The sequence below is a fragment of the Buteo buteo genome, chromosome 12 (assembly GCF_964188355.1).
Source record: "Buteo buteo chromosome 12, bButBut1.hap1.1, whole genome shotgun sequence".
Taxonomy (NCBI): domain Eukaryota; kingdom Metazoa; phylum Chordata; class Aves; order Accipitriformes; family Accipitridae; genus Buteo; species Buteo buteo.
The window spans coordinates 10,683,227-10,702,367 of NC_134182.1; the positions used below are offsets into that span (position 1 = coordinate 10,683,227).

Consider the following 19,141-nt stretch of genomic DNA (forward strand, 5'->3'; position numbering starts at 1 on the left):
TGGTGATGTCCTATTTCTTACACACACACTCTGTCCCTCTTCCTCTGTTCTCTGATGTATATGTTAAGATCCTGGGCATCATGTGCTATGCCTTGTCAAGGAGATAAGTGCAATTACAGGTGGGCTGAGTACAGCCAAGAAGAATGTATTGTGACTCAGTTCTGCCTCCTTTTTCATCAGTGGTATAACTAATGTAGATAGCCCTCTTTGACTTAGCTAGTAGTTTTTGAGTTCTCTGAGCCTTCTTCCCCTCTACAGCTCCTGGGAAGGAGAACGACACTAGGAAGCATAATGTCCTAGAAAGTCATGCCTCAGTCTACATAACTGGTTCAAAAACTGCCACTAGTCCTGGCCTTGGAAGGAGATTTTAAGGATCAAATAAATACACAACTTGGGTTATGTTTCCTCAAAGCAGACTGAGACCATCTAAAAGCTTGCTGAGTTTAGAACGGGTGATCCTGTTCTTGCCAATACCCTCGTACCCAATTTTGGCACTCACTTGACTCCTTGGTGAGTGGATTCAATCTGCTAAATCCTCTGGGCGGAGTGGGACTGCCCATTTGGGCAGCAGTCAGCTGTTAGATTGGTTCTGCTGCATCCTCTATCAGCACCCTTTCCCTCTGATTGTCCTGACATACTTCCTATGCCATGTCCTTATCTCCCACTTCACTTACCATGCTTTCTAGATTTGCATTTATTGAACTAGAATGCGGCTAAATAAACCTTTGCTGAAAGAGCTACTCCACTGGGAGTTTTGTGGAGAAAAACAAAAGGACTGTTTCCTCTACAGTCACTTCTCTTACTGTGGGAGGCTCCTCTGCCTCCCTGTGCTGTCGCCCAGCACTTTGAAGGACTTTCTAGTCTTTCTCCTTTAGAGCATCTTCACCAGTAGAGATGCAAATCCATGATTCCTTGCTGTGACTATTAGGTTGTATTTTCACGTTATTGATCCTATTTCTACTTCAGCTGATCACATAGGAAAGATTTATAAAGATGCAGGGTCCTACTATCAATTTTCCTTTGCCATGGGATATTAATTATTGACTGCCCTCTAGCATTTCACAGGACCAGTCTGTTGGAGCATTTGGCCATCATATGATACTTCCATTTTTTGGCTTTTAACAGTAGATCTTTTTGTTAGTAGCTGAGACTAGATTTACTGCTAAGTTAAGCACTTTCTTGAACTTCAGAAAAAGGGTTGGTTTTGACATTTGACAGTTAAACTCAGAAATTTTACTGCACTTGATAATTCTTTGGTATTTTGTTCTTTCCTGCACATCTCATAGTGCTTTGCTAAGTGAGTATCAATCTTCTCGATTTGTAGATAAGGAAACTAAGACACAGACATGCACAGTTACTCATTTCTGAGCTCTGATTAGAATTTGGATTTTGACTGTTTTGTTTCCTCTTCAGACAGCCTTCCTTAATCTAGCATCTGAATTTTATTACAAGAAGGATGTCCATTTATTTTACTTAAAGTAGCCTATACTTATCCTACAATTCTAGAAAAGTACGAAATCCTACAGTGTATGCTAATGTTCATCAGAATTTACGGTATAGAATAAGGTGCACAAAATGACTTTATGCAAAAATGTGTATGCAGTTACAGCAGATATAATACTTGTTGAAGATAACTGGGAATAATGAATATCTCAAAGTTAGGATGATGAATAATGTTAATGCGTTTCACTTACAGGTGGAAGCGTAACAAGCTTAACTCAGCGGCTCTAGGGAGACTGCTGCCTCTTTGAATGCAACACACTTTTTAAATGATTCTTGAAGAAAAGTGGTGCCAGGAGCAGAGGAATCACTCCTTTAAAGAAAAGCATGTGGCTTCTACAGGCACTGCGTGCATTTGAAAGATGGCACATAATATACCAGGGGAACTTTGGAGCGGAATAGTACTGATGGTAAAGTTCTTGCTCCATATCAGTCTGAAGTGAAGAGAGGACCTGAAGTCAACTGTATTATGCTCCCAAGGCAGCTGTGTCCTTTCAGGGCTGAGGGAGTAAATCGGTCCTGATAACTGGAAATGATTTGAAGAGATAACTGTTTCTTGAGAAGGCAATACTGCACTGTGCTGGCACAGGTGAGCTGTAAAGGGGTGGGAGGAAGGGAAGAAAACAGGCTCACACCCAACTTGGTTTCTTCTTAGCTCCTCATGGAGGGGAGCAGATGGGGAGACAGCAGTGGCTCCTCCCCTATGTCTTGCTCTTGCTGCTCATCAGGGATCTTGCTGGTGCAGCAGGAAGGGTTTAATTGCTCCTCCTGGCATGGGGAGACCTTGAACGTGTCCTATACAGGAAAGAAGGGCAGTGTCACTCTGCTCTGGAGATCATGAAGGTCCTACCTCACCATTACTCGGTCTGCTACCCCAGCAGCTAGGCAAAGCACAGCAATAACAATTTTGTGGCTCTGGAGTTTTTCCTCGAGGTCTCTCCCTCGGGATACAGAGAAGACAGAGAGCCTTTGAGAAGAAAAAGGATTTACCCCAAATTTTTGGAGAACTTTGGACTGAGGCGAGTTCAGGGTGGAAGCTTTCAGAGGGAAGGGAAGCTGAATAGGAGGAGAGAGGGAAAACTAAAGGTGGGAGAATTAGTGAGGACTGTGTGCTGTGAAGGAGAGGGATATGTTGAAAAACAGAAGAAACTGTCAGGAAACAAGGATTCTGAGGGCAAAAAATAAAGGGATGAGGGACTTGATGCTGGTTGAAGAGCTGGTCTGAATAGAAAGTGATAAGATCCTTACAGGAATAAATGAGAAGATGATGTTTGGGGAAGGAGCATGTCCTTGGAATGATAAATATGAGTGAATTTACTGTAGTGATTTGCAAGAAGCAACAGGAGGGGCCGTGAAATAAAAGTGAATTTAGATGCTGAAGGAGAAGGATATAAATGCAGAGGTTTTGGCAAAAGGATGATAAAGATGAGTGAAGTATTTTGAGAACTGTGAAATAGGAATTTTCAGGGAAAAAAAGCAGAAGTTGAATATTTATAGGAGGAAACAGTTATGCTTGTGTTATATGGTGCAGTCCTCAATTGAATACCCAGTTCATCTGTCTTCAGAAAATTGCCTAATTATATGAAATTTGGACAAATCCTAATGTAACCTTCCAGTTTGCCAACATGTATATGCCAAGTCAAAGTCCACCTCCTCTGCTGTTACCTGAGGACTGTGCTGAAGACACACTGACTGTAACCGAACCCAGAGAAGAGGAAGCAGCTGCAGAGCTGGAAGATCCTCCTTTGGGATGGAATGAAAAGTTGGAGGATGATGTGGAATCATGTTTTGCTGAAAGAAGGCTTGGGGCAAGGAAGGTGACGTCACCCTGAATGCTCAAGGTTGAGCAGGATGCTTGTTGCTTAATGATGATAAAGCAGAAGAGGATGGAAGGGGCTGCCTGGTAAAGCAGCTATGGATTAAGCAGCTGTGAGATAGAGGATTAAAGGAGAAGGTCTAAAGGAAAATGAAGAATAGGGGCAGGGATTTGACTGAGAGTCTGGAGAAGATGTTAATAATCAGTTGATGAAAACATAATTGATTAATTAGGTACAGATAATGTATTGAAAGGGTTGAAGGCCAAAGGATGGATTAGAGAATGTTTTGTGGAGACTGGGCTAATAAAGGAAAAGAGAAGCTGTTACTTGGACATGTCTTGTGCTGGGAAAAGCATATGATGTGCCGGAAAGCATATGATGCATTGGGGTGGGGGGAGGTGTGGAGGAAATAACAGATGCTGTGGGGAGAGAAAAGGTCAGTTATCAGAGCCCAAGTGCTTCAGCTGTGTAGGACGGCCCTTCCTGCTTGGACAGGCCATTAGTACAGCCTACCACGGTCATGCCAAAGAAAATCTGTGTAAAGAAGTCCTTGCAGAGGTTTCTTTTCACTGGATTTACCGTGTGGAGATGTACAGTCTAGCTCAGTATTTTCAAGTGAAGGAAGCCTGTAAAACTTGTTGCCTAAAAAAGTCTTTCATTTCTGCCTTTCTAGTAACAAAGAAAGTTTTTGGTGCTAAAATAAGCGATGTGATGTACTGTACTTCTAAAGCTGTTAAAAGGCTCTTAACAGCTCTATAAAATACTTGCCACCTCCTCCTGTGCTTTCAGAAAATTTTACTCTAATATTTATTTCACTGGCTTATACAGAATTTCCTCCCCTTTAAAACATAAGTTGTTAATTATTTCTGGGTTGTCATGATCAACTCCCCTCCCGCTATTAAAATGTACTTGCATTGTAGTTCTATTATTACTTGCAAAATATTGGAAAAAATAATTTTGCTAGACAGTTAAATTTGAAATAAATATTGACTTGGCCATGCAAATGGGTCTTTTATGTTAATTTCCTGCAAATATTCAAATGGTGTAGTTTCACCAGAAAAAGCACTCATAAAAACAAGTCTTTATAAATATTCACTGAAAGTGAATTTTGAATTGTACACTTGAGCCTAATCTTTGAAAATCATGCTGTGTGGGTTAGTCTACATAGGTCACTTCACACAATAGCAAAAATAGTAGCATGTGACTAGTCAACACTGCACAAATACATGCTAATATTGGTATGAGGTGTTTGCAGAACATGTTACAAATGGAAGCTTCCAATACACTGCAAAATTCTTCAGTTTTTCAGAACTCTATATGAACAGAAGACAAGGCAAAACTGATGAAAAAATTAGTTGTCGAGACTTTGCTCACCACTAATTGAAATACTATTTAAAAGCAATTGTGACGGGGCAGAACACCCACGGTGTTTTGGGGAGAGAAATGGATTACCTGAAATTCTACCTCAATAGTTCCAGGAATTATGATTCTAAGGGATTATTTTAAGTTGGAATTGCACTGCATAAGTATAAAACACACACGTGCAATTGTACACTGTGCAGATTAGTTTTGTATTGTTGGAGTTTTGAGTAAGTGTATTGCTGCATTCCCTGTCTCCCTTCCTCATGTTTTTTTTCTCCTACCACATTATCATTGTTACAAGGTCAAGCACGCTGAAGTTTGGAAATGGTGGTGTTAAGTTTGCCCTGTATGTAAACTTAATTAGTCCCTGTGATTTTACCATCTCCAACAAGATGCTCCACTGAGCATGTGCAAATTGGTATTTTTGAGGGCTTATAACTTGATTAGAGAAAGATGACTTCTCATATCAAATTGCTGCTTCAGACCATATAAATTTTAGACATGTGGTCTTCAAAATTTTCCAGTCAAGGCACAGACTGCTGTGTAACAAACAAGGTTTTATGGTTTCTTTTCTTTAGTAACCTGCCCCAACCTCCTGGAGTGATCAGTGGGGCCGAGACTCTGCTAACCATGGGTTAAAAAAACAGCCGATATGGAAAGCTTTTTTGGATGATGCTATCTGCCATGGATAAGGTGTCGAATCATTAGGATCAGGCTCCCAGTTATGTCACAACTTTCTGATGCAGGTCAGGTTCTCCGATGGCATCTGCATGGCTCAGAGTGCCCCAGTGGCTATTGAGTGCTTTCTTTTCTGATGAGATGAACAGTTGTAACTAAAAGCTTGAAGCACTCAAATTAGGTAATTTTCCTTGTGCCGCAGTTCTAATTCTGTCAAATGGACATAATGAATTCTTCACAAGAATTCATTGCATAATACTAGCACACTTTCTTGCCTGGTATGATTCCCTGTTTTCCTACATGTATATTAAAGAGCCTTCAAAACATTCCTGTGAACAGGATCCATAATATTTCCTGCAACATCATTCTCAGGTTTTTTTGTTTGTGGTACATTTTATGTACATGCCTGTTTCTGGCTGCTAAAGGCCTTTGGATGCTTTCTCATCTATTTAATCTCCTGCTGGTAGTTTATTCATTTTTCTTCTGATGAACAATGATGTTCTTGACAAAAACCATAGTGATCCTTGACCTGGGTAATTGTGCTGTTGGCCTGCAGTGTGGTTTTGCAAGGTTTGTACTAATATCTTGTGTATTTGGAGAAATATGTAAAGGGAAAAATCATGATCTCTGCTGGACTGGTTATCTTTGGGTATAGCGGGTGTAACATGAGTCAGGGCCGTCTTCCCAAACTGAGCACTGACTATGAAAGATGTTATGGTGTACCTGGGAGGTGGTGGGGCTGTCAAATATTTGCAGAATATAACAGAAAGTGCATTTTGTGATTAATGTGCTCTGAATTTCCTTTCAGATACCTGTTAGACCTGCAAGGATTCTTGGAGCAAGCTTTGCTGGTTGCTAGAAAGTGGCAGGAGAGAGCAAAACCTGATTTTTGTATTTCAGGAATGCCAAGAAATACAAGTCACAGTCTGGTATCTTTGGTCACTTGGTAAGCTCCCATTTTCATCAGGTGCATGCTCCATGATTGATAGCTGTTCCTATCTTGTTTGATGTCCTGAGATGGTAGATTATGTCTGGGATTTTATTAATGCATTGTTTTCCATCTGTTCTCTTTCCATTGTGTTCTAAAAGACCTAGTTTGTTCTCAATGTGCAAACACTCTCACAGTTGTATTATTGATGGCACTGTGGTAGCCCTATGGTCTATTTGTCTAGAAATGCTTTATGTGGTGAGGTGTTGCACCATGCCTCAGACCACTGTTTTCCCCCCATCCCTTCTGTGGTAAACAAAGTTCTTTACATTTGAATACTTTTGGGAAGGTAATTCTGACAACAGAGCTATGATGTTTAATGACTGCCAGAACAGGAAAACACTGCAAAGTGACTGGTACCACTTTAGCAGGAATTACTATTTATCTTTTATGACTTTAGGAAAAAGATCTGTATTAAAGCAGAGATGTTCCAGGAATGGTTGAGGAGCTTGTTTGATGTGGGATGAAGGGCTTGTTAAAATGCGTTAAGAGTTATGACAGAGAATGATTTCTTACCAACTGTGTACGTTGCCAAAGAATTTTGTCACTATGTAGCTAGTAAAAGTCCAAACATGCTAAGGTGACAAGTTACTGGAGGCTATTTCAACAAAATTGTCAGGAAAGATACCAGCCAGGTTGCAGCTCATACAACTTCCATAATAAAGATAAAATTTATAGATGCTTTATATATCCTCAGGGGATGTATTAATTGGCGCTTCTCTGTCCAGAAATACATATAAACAACCTATTGTAGCTCATGCTCAGCTCACTGATGACAACTTTGCAGCTTGTTTGTGCTTGCTTTGCATAGCCGTAACAAAGAGAAATGAGGTTCATGTCAAAAACGTCTGAAGGTCCTGACAACGTTTCTTCTTTGCACTTCGTCTGCTGTGGAAAGCATACCTATGGCACTTCGCTGCTCTTGTTCGTGCTCTTCTGCTGGTCCTCTGACTTCAAACTCCCACCCTAGTTTCAGTGTATAGAAGACATTAATTCCCCTTTCTCTGCCCCGTGAAAGCGTGACCCTAAAACTCGAGAAAATCGGACCCGGAGACACCTAACCCCTCGCTTCTGAAACTTTACAAGGCAGGCCCCGACAAACACGCCGCGCAGAAGGCCTCACCCCCCCCCCCAAAGGCGGCCTGACCCCGCCGACGTGGAACCGCGGAGGGCTGCCCCACAGAACCGCGGCCCGAGGAGAGCCGGGGCCCGGCCGCCGCAGGCCGCCCGCTCCTCCTCAGGCGACGGCCGGCCGCCCAGGGCTGCGTTCAATACTTCGTACCGCGAAATGGCTCCCCGCGGGCCGCCCTTCTCACCCCGGGGGAGCGGTGGGTGCACGTCAGACTAAGCCGCGGTGGGGGTAGGAAGGAGCCGTGCGCCCCGGACCGCCGCCTGCGGCCGCTGCCGCTTTAAAACGCGGCGGGGGCCGGCGGGGCCGCGGCGGGCCCGGGCCGCGGGGGCGGGGAGGAGGCCGCGGCGTTGCCGGGCGACGGCGGGCGGCGTTGCCGCGGGGAGCCGCCGGGCACCGCGCCGCTCTCCTCGCTCCTTGCCCAGGCGGAGTAAATAACGGTAAATCAACTTACTTATCGGCTGCCATCGCGCGGTTCGCCGCCTGCCCCTACCCAGCCTGCCGGCGAGCCCCAGCGCAGGCGTTCGCCATTAGGAAGGCACACACGGGACAGCTGGGGAACGTGCGTTTAATCGGCTTTGCCGAGCGCTGAAAGGAGAAGCTTCAGGTGGGCAGCAGGGTAAGGCACGAAGCGGGCCGTCTGCTTGAGGGAACGACAGAGACGTGGCTGGGGGCTCAGGCCACCGTTCCCGCTCGCTGGCACCCGGCGCGCCTCAGGAGCGGAGGCCGAGGCCGGGGGCGTCCCACAGCGTACCCTGAAATAGCGCGGTGGGGATGGCGCCGAGCAGCTCCCGGGTAGCGGTGTAAAGCTGAGGTAAGCACCGGGGGATTGTAAATGTGAGATTCAACTAACTGGCTGGAAATGCTCAGGAAAGGCGTTCGGACGCTGAAGTTGCGTGCTCCGGTTTGCTACCTTATTCCGTAGTCGTTACCTTAACACGCAAAGCTGAGCGTCAGCCTGGCGCGACGTGACAGATCTGCCATAAACTCCGCTCAGCTGTGAGCGTGTGCGGGCTCGAGTCGGCCTAGTCCTGTTGCCCTTGCTTAGAGAGATGTCTTGGCCGTAGCCAGCAAAGGTGTGCAGCTGGGCCTGCTGGCTGAAATTTGGAAGAAGAATTCAAACCCTTAAAATCCGTAAGTGGGGCATCACTTCTCTTGGTGCCAAAGGGCACGTTCCTGCCACAGACTGTGTCTGTTTTCTGTTGTTTGCAGATGCTGACTGTCACCCACGTGTGTTTCGCTGGCCAGAAAACATAGATGTCCCCTGTGACTGAGCCCTTGCATGAGTGTTTTGAAGATGAAATGCTACCTAAACTCTTAAAGCATACCACCTGAGGACATTGTTACCGACATGGACATCATTATTTATTTACAGATGCTTTAATCAGGAGGAGCTTTTTTGTAAACATGAATCGCTGGGCTCTTTCCTTGAGGTGTCGTTTCTTGTTTCATGCTATTGAAACATTAATCTTAACTTATTATGACTCCTTTGTGTTGGTCAGCTCCCAGGGACATTTCCCTCGGCTTGAAAATGTGGGAGCTTTCAAGAATGTGTCAATCGTGCCAACTCAAGCCACTTGTGGGCTGCCAGACCGAAGTACTTTTTGTCATAGCTCAGTAGCTGTTGAAAGTATTATGTCCTGCACCCAGAGGTTTTGTGTTCAGGAATGTCCATACAGGTCGTCACCTTCTTCCTACAAACTGCTTCTTTCAGAAGGCCTCGGTACCTGTATCACAGAGGACAAAAGGGACTTGCATCCAGGGTCGTTCAGCAACGCTTCCAGTTTTATTTTTCATAATCACAAGGATTGCTTTTCTACTCCCCGTTCTCCAAGGCTTGCAGCTTCATTTACGTTAACTGTATGGTTGAAACCTGAGCAAGAAGGTGTAATGTAAGTAGTATTGAAGGTGTTTACTTTCCTGGTGCTCTTAAAAAAATTGATCATTGTAGTCACAGTCATTATTAGCAAGCTATTTAAAATTTTAAAAAGGTACAGTGAGAAACTGTGACGTTTTAAAGCTGTATTTAGGTTGGGGTCTTTGCAAATGTCAAGACAAGTAGGTTCAGTTTCAGTGGCATTGACTCGGATGACAGTCCAACTGCTTTCAGTGGGAACTGTTCATACATAATGTGTGTGTCTCTTAAAAATCTAAATTTGTATTTCTAATTCACATTCCATCTTCTAAAAGCTGTTAGAGAAACATGTTGTCAGGGGTTTGTGCTGTTGCTGCTTTCTTGATGGGAAAAAAATTATCTAAAATTTTAAGAATCCCCCAACACAAGTTTACACCTTAAAAACAAACAAGGAAACCTCCCAGATCTTCCAAAATGATTGTTTCAGAGCTATAGAAGAGTGGTCATCGTTTTTTCTGGAAGATCTGGAGAATGTTGACTGAACGGGAGATAGTGTTGCTGCTTTAACAAAAGATTCCACTATTCAAACTGCTAGTGAAGTTTCAGTAGGTGTTCACGAAATAGATGTGTCTAAGCATGCTCCCTCTCTTATTTGCTTACATGTCACATTTTTAGCAAATATTGGTGGTATAAGGGGCCCTTCAGCTTGACTGGACCTCACTGTAATGAAAAACTTGCTTTTTGAAAAATGCATCGCAAATCCTGCAAAAAAAGTTCCCTTCATCTATCACAAAATGCAAAGCCTCCTACTCTTTCTTACCGCGGTCATGCAGGTCTTCTTTAAAGTGAAGCACACAAAAAGTATAGTATGTTCCTTCGGAGTATGTCACAAATGTTTTTGTACTTGTGCTCAGAACTTATTCTTAGAACGAAACTAATGATCTGCTCTGTTGCAGCGTTCTTGATGCTTATTTTGCATGCTGCTGTGAAATAGTAAGTTGTCTAGGGGTGTGAAAATCATCAGAAACAATAGAAATGGCTAAAATTATAATCATATATGTACAATCATAGTCTGCTTTATGCAAGGATAATTACCTTTAAAAAAAATCAACCTAGCTATAGAAGTTGTGGTTATGGAGGGGAAGTAAATGAGCTCTGCAGAGCAAAAGTGACTTCAGTTTGAGCATAAGTTAAATCAGCTCAGCTGCAGGTATGTGTAAAGGTGTCTCTGGAGCTTTGGCCTAGTGTCTTTTACAGACAGCATTTTCTATATAATGTTTGAATATTGAATACCAGAGTCCATTCCTGGGGTTGTCCTGTGCCATGGGTTTGTGTCCACACACGTGTGGGCATATCAGAGTCTTGTTCAGCAGACCATATGCCTAACTTGAAGCAGAAATGTCCCGCTAATTTCCAAGCAAGCTGTTGCAGTGACGTGTTGAGTGAGATCTGTGAAACTCTTTTGTCAATGGGATAGGCTTTTGCTTGCATGGAGCCTAAAACAATGAAATGTATGTCCTTAATCATTTGAAACTAACTGCTGTGCAGAAACCAGACTCTACCAATGTCTGATTATCCATGGACTAGTGTAAAACATTAGCTTCCAATTGCTATTGTGGTAATAACGACACAATGTACATATTCCTGTTCAGTGGGTTTTATAGATCACTTTAAAATCTAAATGTTTTTATTCAATTTTTGTAATGGATCACTTCATTATTCTGCCTTGTGAGATTGTCACTTCTACGTGTTGAGTAGAAGCAATAGTAGAGCCCAGTCCTGAGAATTGAAGTTGGACAACAGTTACTCTGGTGGTCAGGATGATATGCCACTGTACAGATTCTTTTTTTTTCACCATTCACAGAAAGAAGTGTGTTAATTTTTCTTTCTTCATGAAGGGATTGCAAAGCTTCAGTTGTGGTGAAAGAGTAATTGCACATGAATAGCCACTGAAGCTCAACTCAGAAGGCATCCTACAAAAGAGAAATACTTCAACAGCAAACTAAGATGTCTTTCCTTTTGTTGTATTGGTTTAGTGAGTCCTTCAGGTTGGCAGAAGGAGTTTGACTTACCAAATGTCCTACATTTTGCGGTCCCTGATGGAGAATTGTCCCTGTTAGATGTCATTTGCGAGACCTTTTAAACCCCATTATCACAGCAGAGGGACTTCACGGAACAGGGACTCATTCTAACAAAGTCTTTGCGCTGCCACCAAAACACTAGGAAGATGAACCAGAACCAGCTGCTCATTTTACCAGTAGAATAATTGAAAGTTTAACAAGATATTTTGTTTACTGGCAAAGTGTTCTTACATCAAGTACAGCACACCCATAGTTTTTGGACATGCCATACTACAGTGTTTCTTCATGCTGAATGTTACATGGTTTGACTGCTAGAGAGTGCTTAGGCAAGAAGCTAAGAGTGTTGCTGTATAGTATTCCATTGCATCCTTGTAAAGACTGTGACACTTCTGTTAGACGTGTGCCTGTGTAAGAGAATAGCAGGATTTTTCTGCTAGAAGTTACAGTGCTGGCTAAGTGAGAGATACTGATGTGAGGATCCGAAGTCTGAAGGCCCTTTAAAGATTGTGACATTCTGGGGGAGCAAATGTATGTGGATAATCAAAGATGCCAAGAATTTCCTTCATCAATTTCATATACCAAGTTTTCTTATGTGAATCTGGGAAAGAACACACTTTCGGACAAAGAAAGAGGAAAGTCTGGTCATGTTACAGATTTATTTGAAGCCCTAATGTTCTTCTAAGATGTATAGTGTAGATATTTGTAGGTATGCTTTTAAGTCACTCCATATTGGAAATCTTGAAGGAAAGCAAGAGACTAGTGAGAAAACACCGACATTTGTACTGCAGTCTTTAAATTTACTTTCCCTTTAGGCAGTAAGTGCAATAAGTGAGCAGAGCTCTTGTCCCTGAATTTTATTCTTTCCCTGTGCTTCCCCTCTTACTGCATGTACTCATCTGTTAATATAAATGCTTTCAGTAAGCCTGTTTTAAGCCTGTAAGTAAGCCTTAGCACAATATAGGAAATTGTATATGATGATAATGCTTCACAATGGCATAGGACAAGAATATGAGTAGAATCTTAGCATATATAAGTAATCGTTACAGGCAGTTTATATCAATTTAGCATGAACTGGGCTAACTGGAAGTTAGATGACCAGAAGACATTGGTGATGGGAGAGAAATGGGCTGGGGCCTTTTACATCGAAAAGGGTCATGGGGAATGGCCTGATTGTGAAGTAAGCAGTAGACGTATTTTTTTAACTTTATTTACCTAAAGGACTAAAATAATGTCCTGTTAGTTTATATCCATTCAGATGCTTTACGTTAGGAATTAGACTGAAAGGGGGATTTGCCTTAAGATACCATACGTCTGATTTTGAACCTGTGCAGATGTTCCCATTTGCAAGTGCTCCAGTTAATGTGTGGGGATCACCAGTGCAGCTGTGTTAGATTCTCTAGAATATTTTTCTCTTTGCAAGCTGACCAAGCAGATTTGAGTTGTTTGCTTTTTCTCCCTCCAACCCCACCATAGAGAATTAAGGAATTGACTCTGTGGGACTGCAGGTTACCAGAAGTTGGAAACTTCACAAAGCACAGTGGTTTCTCTCTGTAATCATGGCTGGAACGGAAAATTGTGCTCAGAGTCAGAAGTAATGCTTATGGCTGTTTCACCTGTGTTAGCACTAGTTTGGGGGTTCCCCCCCTGCCCTGTTTTCTGCCTCTTGAGTTTTCTCTTTCAGTAATGAGTCACAAGTCGCATTTGTTCTTTCCAGTTTTCAAAGTGATGTACATCAAGGTCGCTTCCATTCTTAAAGTCATGACACCTTTGGGGATAAAAACAATGTGGGGATGTTTGTTTTAGATAACTAAAATAAACAAAAAACTGGATTATCCAATTATTGTTTATCCAGGAACTGGGTAAATCCAGTTCCTAAATATTTTGCTACTTAGCAGAGCCTTCCCTCACATTTATTATCTAGCAAAACTAGCATGTTTACAAGCAAACAAAATATTGAAAAGACCAGTTGACAATATATTAAGAAATGTGTTTTTAGTAAGGTTTGGAAAACAGAAGTCTGCATGTTGCAAGTTGTTTTATTGACAACATTCCAGCAGGCTAAAATGGTAACAGTTAAGATGAATTAATTTTTCTCTTTGATTTAAAGGTGAATTAGTGAATAATGGCAGTATCAAAGAACAGCCTTTTTGATACTTTTTTTTTTTTATAAATGCATAGTAGGTGAAAACACTTAGTGGTAGATAAGTGGTTTGTTGTTGTGTTTTTGGTTTTTTTTTTTTCCCTCTGAAATATGTCTAAGTAAATCCTGGTCTCATACAAATTTTATATGCTTTTCTCTTGTGACTTAGTGCACTAATTTAGTCTGGTGTAACTGTTAAAATATTTGACTTTTCATGGGTCAGTAAATTGAGGACTGGATTTCTCAAGCAGCTGAAATGTGAATGCAGAACTTTGTAATTTTTTGTTGTACTGATGATTACTTTAGTAAAATACATAGCTGTTTCACAAGCATATATAGCCTATGCTTTCTCGGGACTCTTGGCATCATGGTGATCGGATTGGCAAAAATATTTCAGCAGCTAGATATGCAATGTGGGTTGCTATGGTTGGTACTCTTTTACCTGATATGTCGGTGTTGCATTTGATATTGATGTGAAATCTTTGTGGGGAAAAAAAACCCCAGAGAAGTTGGTGGATAGCCTTCTTGTCTTGCTCTGGTTCTCTTAGGTTAAAGAAAGGCTGTGTCAAAAGGAGAGTGTAGGGGAAGCTGGTGGTGTTGCTACCTTACCTGGACAGATTTGGTAGAAAGATGGAAGACTTATTTCCAGAACATGTAATTTGTACTGCTTTTTGTGGTTATAGTACATGTTGCCTTCTTAGACTAAGAAAAATGTAAGTGCCTCCACAGGTTGTACTATGTTGCATAGCTTTGTACAAAAATTGCAGCAGAGACCTGTGCATTGCTGGCCAGCCACCGTGGTTTCTGTCGTGGAACCCTGAAGAGAGATGGCAAAGTGGACCCCTCTTGCATCTCCAAGTGAACTGAGGTTGCATGCACTAAATTAAAAAAAACCCAACCAAACAAAAAAAAAACCCTCACAGATTAAGACAGAAAATATCTTTGTTAAAGTTTTTACACTTAGTATATCCTGTGACTTTCGCTGTCACTGAGCATCTTCTCAAAAGCTGTATTTTTAACGTTTATTTTAATACATTCTGGTTAGCATCACTTTACAGGATAGCACCTTGGCAAGAATGTGTATATGTGTGTGCCTGTGACCTTATGTTGTTTTTCTTGGTTATTTCCAAAGGTGTGTGATAGAAAAGGCTATTGATGGGCAGACTGTGTTCAAACTCACAATCTCTGAGAAAGAGACCATGTTTTATTATCGCACGGTAAATGGTTTGCAGCCACCAATAAAAGTAATGACACTGGGGAGAATTCTTGTGAAGAAATGGATTCATCTTAGTGTGCAGGTGAGTAAAATAAAAACCATTGAATATTTGTTGAAATACGACATTTGTGTGAGAGTAGTATAACTGTATAAATATAAAAGGGTAAATTGGGGGATGTAAATGATAACTCTTGAGTCTTCTAGGTAAGGATCTTAATTTGGGGGCTCATTTTGAGGCGATTGCTCATTTAGCACTGCAAAGAAATGCTGTGCCTGTTCTTCTGAACAAACAAGACTGAAAATTCTCACCCTTAAGAACATGACTATTTGGGGTGAAGAAAAGCTACTTATTTCTAACATTACCAATAAGACTTGAGTCTCTGAGATTATTTCCTAAAAAAGAGGATGTCATCCTCATCTATACATGCTAATGTACTTATCTTACACAGAGGTGTGTCGCATTTAATTTTAAAAACTTACAGTGCGCATAAGTAAACATGTATGAATTTGTGCAGCATCAATCAAGCTAGTAAGTTACAGAGCTATTACCTCTTATTTTAAAAATATGATTCAGAATTGTTAAAACAATCCTTGTGTTGTAAGTCTTGTGTTGACATAACATTTTAATAAGTGTACAAATATCCACTGAGGATAAAGCAAAATTGAGTCTGTTAAAATTTAAACTGTATGTACAAAAATCAGTAAGCAAACACAGAAGTTAAAATTCAGTTATTTGCATGTCTTGTAATTCCCAACAGACGCTCTAGTGAATTCTATTTGTAAGCCAAGTTCAACTAATAATTATAAAACACAATTATGAGGTATTGAAATGTTTATATTCTCCTTCCTTCATTTCCTTTATCTGTTCTATTAAATTTAATTTGCTTTACAGCACAATCAAGAATTGTTTTGCTGCTTTCTTGAAACTTGCTAAAAGGTATTGACTGTTATTTGGATTTTTAGTGCTGATCTTGTCACTTCTAAGAAGTATCTAAGCTGACATCTTGATTTTTTTGCAGTTTTCTTTTTTCCAGGATAACAGCATGGTAGTGCGAATAAGAGTTTGGCTGTTGGATTAAAAGAGTGACCTTAAGGTAGAACTAATGAACTTTACACTTCAAACACTCCAAGGGTGCTATATTACTGCTGTTGCTGTCAGCTGCATTTTGTACTAGCCTCAGAAACTGCTAAAGCTTGGGATAGCAAAGTGAAGAGTGAAAGGGCTGGATTTAAATACACACACACACACACACACACACACACGTATCTTAAATTGTATTACAAAGAAACCTTAAGCACTCTGTAGAATTTGGTCCTTTGTTTCTTTGGGGTGAGTTGTTCAATGCATAGCAGGAGTAAAGAAGTGTAGCTTCTAGACCCTTAAAGGGCCTGCAGGCTTAATACCTTTTCCAAATTTCTGAGCTCAGGGTGGAACCTTACATTCTGTGGTTTGTGGTATTGTAGGATTCAACTTCCCATTACAGATGATAGTGGCTGCAGCATGATCCATTTAGCACTAGGTCTGGCTATGAAACTTTAGGCACGGGTTTTTTGTTTGTTTGTTTTGGGGTTCTTTTGCTTTTAGCAGCTGTCCAAAAGCATTTTTTTTTCTATAAATTGAGAAATAAATGGAAAATGAGAATGAGAGAGACCATACAAAAATATGCAAAAGTGACATTTCTATGGAAGTGTCTGTGTCTTCAGACAATAATAGTATTTGATGATGATATATATTTGAATATAGGTGTTTCCTTAAGCTGATGAAAAAGTCTTTTGAAGATAAAGCACTATGTAATTTTATAAAATTAGGCATTAGTAATTTTAGTTAAAGGCAGTGGGAGAGCCCGGAGTTTACATGTAGAAGTACGAATCACCTGATCTTACCACCAGTGTGACTTTTGATTTGTCTGTCTAACCAGCCTTCTCCCCGGGTGATGCCCATGCCGTAGGTATGGGCACTGCGGTGTGAAGGAGACACCCTTCTGTGGGTATAGGTAAGATACCTGGGGTAGAGGCAGCAGAGGGGGCTGAGCGCATTAATGACCTACTACTACTTCGAGCTTTTCCAAGTCAGACCATGTAGACTTCCATGCTGTCTTGTTCAGGTGAAACTGCCTCTAATACCTGTAAAGGATTAGCAGTCTCAGTTCTGTGTCACTGTTGTAGGCATAACCTTTATTTTCTAGTAAACACAAGCCCTAGGACTGAGCTCCATGGCTAGTAAATTAGGAAAGTTGGCAGTCATCCTACAGCCATGCTGGTTTTGAAGTAGGTATGGTGTTATCAGTGTAGTTGCTATATAACCTCCTACAGAAACAAAAAAGAAATTGTTGTTGGATGTGAAATGTCATGTATGTGTCTGTGATGTTTAGCCACAAGCTATTAGGTTTAACTAAACGTAACAGTAGATTCAGCACCTTTTTAGGTACTTTGCAGAATTTGGAACATTATTTCGCATTCTTTTTATTGGGGACATAGCCAGAGCTGGGTGATGTGTCCTGATGTTAAAAAAAAAAAATAAAAATATTCAGACTTTTTTGATGGCTTGCTCGATATGATTTTTTGGACTAAAAGAAAATAATGTTTGTGGATGTTCTTTTATGGGGCAACTTTTTAACAGTGTAGCTTTTCTGTGGTGGTTTAGGTCTGTGTAGGAAATGCAGGTGACAACAGAGGGTCAAAATAGTTACCTTTTAAATTGTATTGGATATAAACTTCACTGGATAGTCTCCATAGCGTATTGCAAAATATTTTTCAAAGCCATACACGGTATAGCATGTTTGTCTGGTAGACAAGGAGGAAAAAAGTTTTTGGCATGATGCTTTGTTGCTCAGTGACTGCAGACCAAATTACAGACGTGTCTAATTTGGGATGAGTCTGATTCAGGAGTGAAGTTTTTTTACTGAATGCTAGCACTTACTAATCTGATTATCAAATAGGGGTGTCTAATGGGTCCTTTCTCTGAGAAAAAAGCAATACTTTTTGGTTGACTCACAGGAAATTTATTCATCTTGTTTGTGACAGCACATGGGTGAAGGCCAGGAGCAGGCTGGCTGGCACACTTAGTGGCTGCAACCAAAGAATTGGGGATTGAGGCATAAGGCTTTATATGCCAAGTTGGTGACAGGAACAACAGCTAAGGGAGACTGTGGGATTTGGTTTTGATAAGTGTTCACAGCAGATTGATGAATTTTTGTGTTTGTTTTTTAGCAGGTTGTTTGTAGTTTGTGAGGAGCATGTGTGTGAGTGATGTAGCTGACCATGAAAGAGACCGCTTTGCCAAGGAGCTAGGGTCTAAATCCATCTCTGAACACAGGTATGCCTAATATGAGACTGATTTGGGCCAGAGGTCTCCAAAGCCAAGCAGTCAGTAGGAGGTGGGAGCCTGCAAACAAGGGAGTTCCTGTGGTCAGGAGGGACAAACTGAAATATTTGTGCATAAATGCTAGGCAACAGACACCATGACAGAGGAGTGTGAAGTATTGGTTACAGATGTGAAAATGAATTTAGAGAGAGCAGAAACATGGTAGGATAGCAGATATGTTTGGAATTCAGGTATAAGAGCATATACCTATTCAGGAATGATAAAAATGAAAGCTAAATGGTGGAATAGCACCAAATAGTAATTAAATGATAAGAGGGAAGGAAAGAAGAAAGGACAGCACAGATTGAAAATAATTTCTTTGGCATAAAATAATTCTAGGGGAAGAGAAGGCTAGTAAATTAATTCTACTGAGGTAATCTAGGAATTTAAATCCTTGGGTTTGGATTTAGATGTGTAATTCGTTAGAGAGAACTACTACTAAGAACTGTGTCATTGCAGAGACTTATTCTCCAGTTTATAGCTGGGAAATTAAAGTTCTACTAACAAGAGCAGGGCCCAAATATTCCTGTGTATTCTGCATGAAAGGTTTCTTCATCAAGTAGTTGCTGAAGCAGAAAGTCTGGATACCAGCTTTAAGTGATGAGGGCATTATTAGAGATGTTGGTCTCAAAATTGATGTTGAGTATTCATAACTAGATTCAGATGAAATAGAAGAATAAACAGTTCTTTGGTTCTGTAAGTACACCTTTGGGTTTCAAAGAGAACAAACAAATAGGACTATTTTAATAAAACAAGGCGAACTGTGTAGCCCAGAGATTGAATGGAAAAAAAGCCTGGAGGTTATTAAAAATAAAAATAATAGAATTAAGAGGAATCTCTGCCCTTAAAGGAAAAAAGTTGGAGATGTAGTGCCCAGGCTTATCTGAGTGAATAAGCACCTTTGCAGTTAGAGATGGCAGAGTCTGCAAGCACTTGGGAATGGGGAAGCAAATTCACAGAGAATGCTATGTAGGAATAGAAATAAAACTGCGAAGATGTCAAGCTGAATTA

The 19,141-nt window shown here is 41.0% G+C and overlaps 1 protein-coding gene across 1 annotated transcript in view; it reads left to right on the forward strand.

The window, feature by feature from the left end:
- Positions 1-8,881: 8,881 nt before the first annotated feature.
- USH2A (usherin) overlaps positions 8,882-19,141 on the forward strand; it is a 392,565-nt gene continuing 382,305 nt past the window's right edge. The window contains exons 1-2 of the mRNA XM_075042640.1: positions 8,882-9,366; positions 14,683-14,848. Of these exons, the coding sequence (XP_074898741.1) occupies positions 8,882-9,366; positions 14,683-14,848 (651 nt within the window). The remainder of the gene's footprint in view (positions 9,367-14,682; positions 14,849-19,141) is intronic.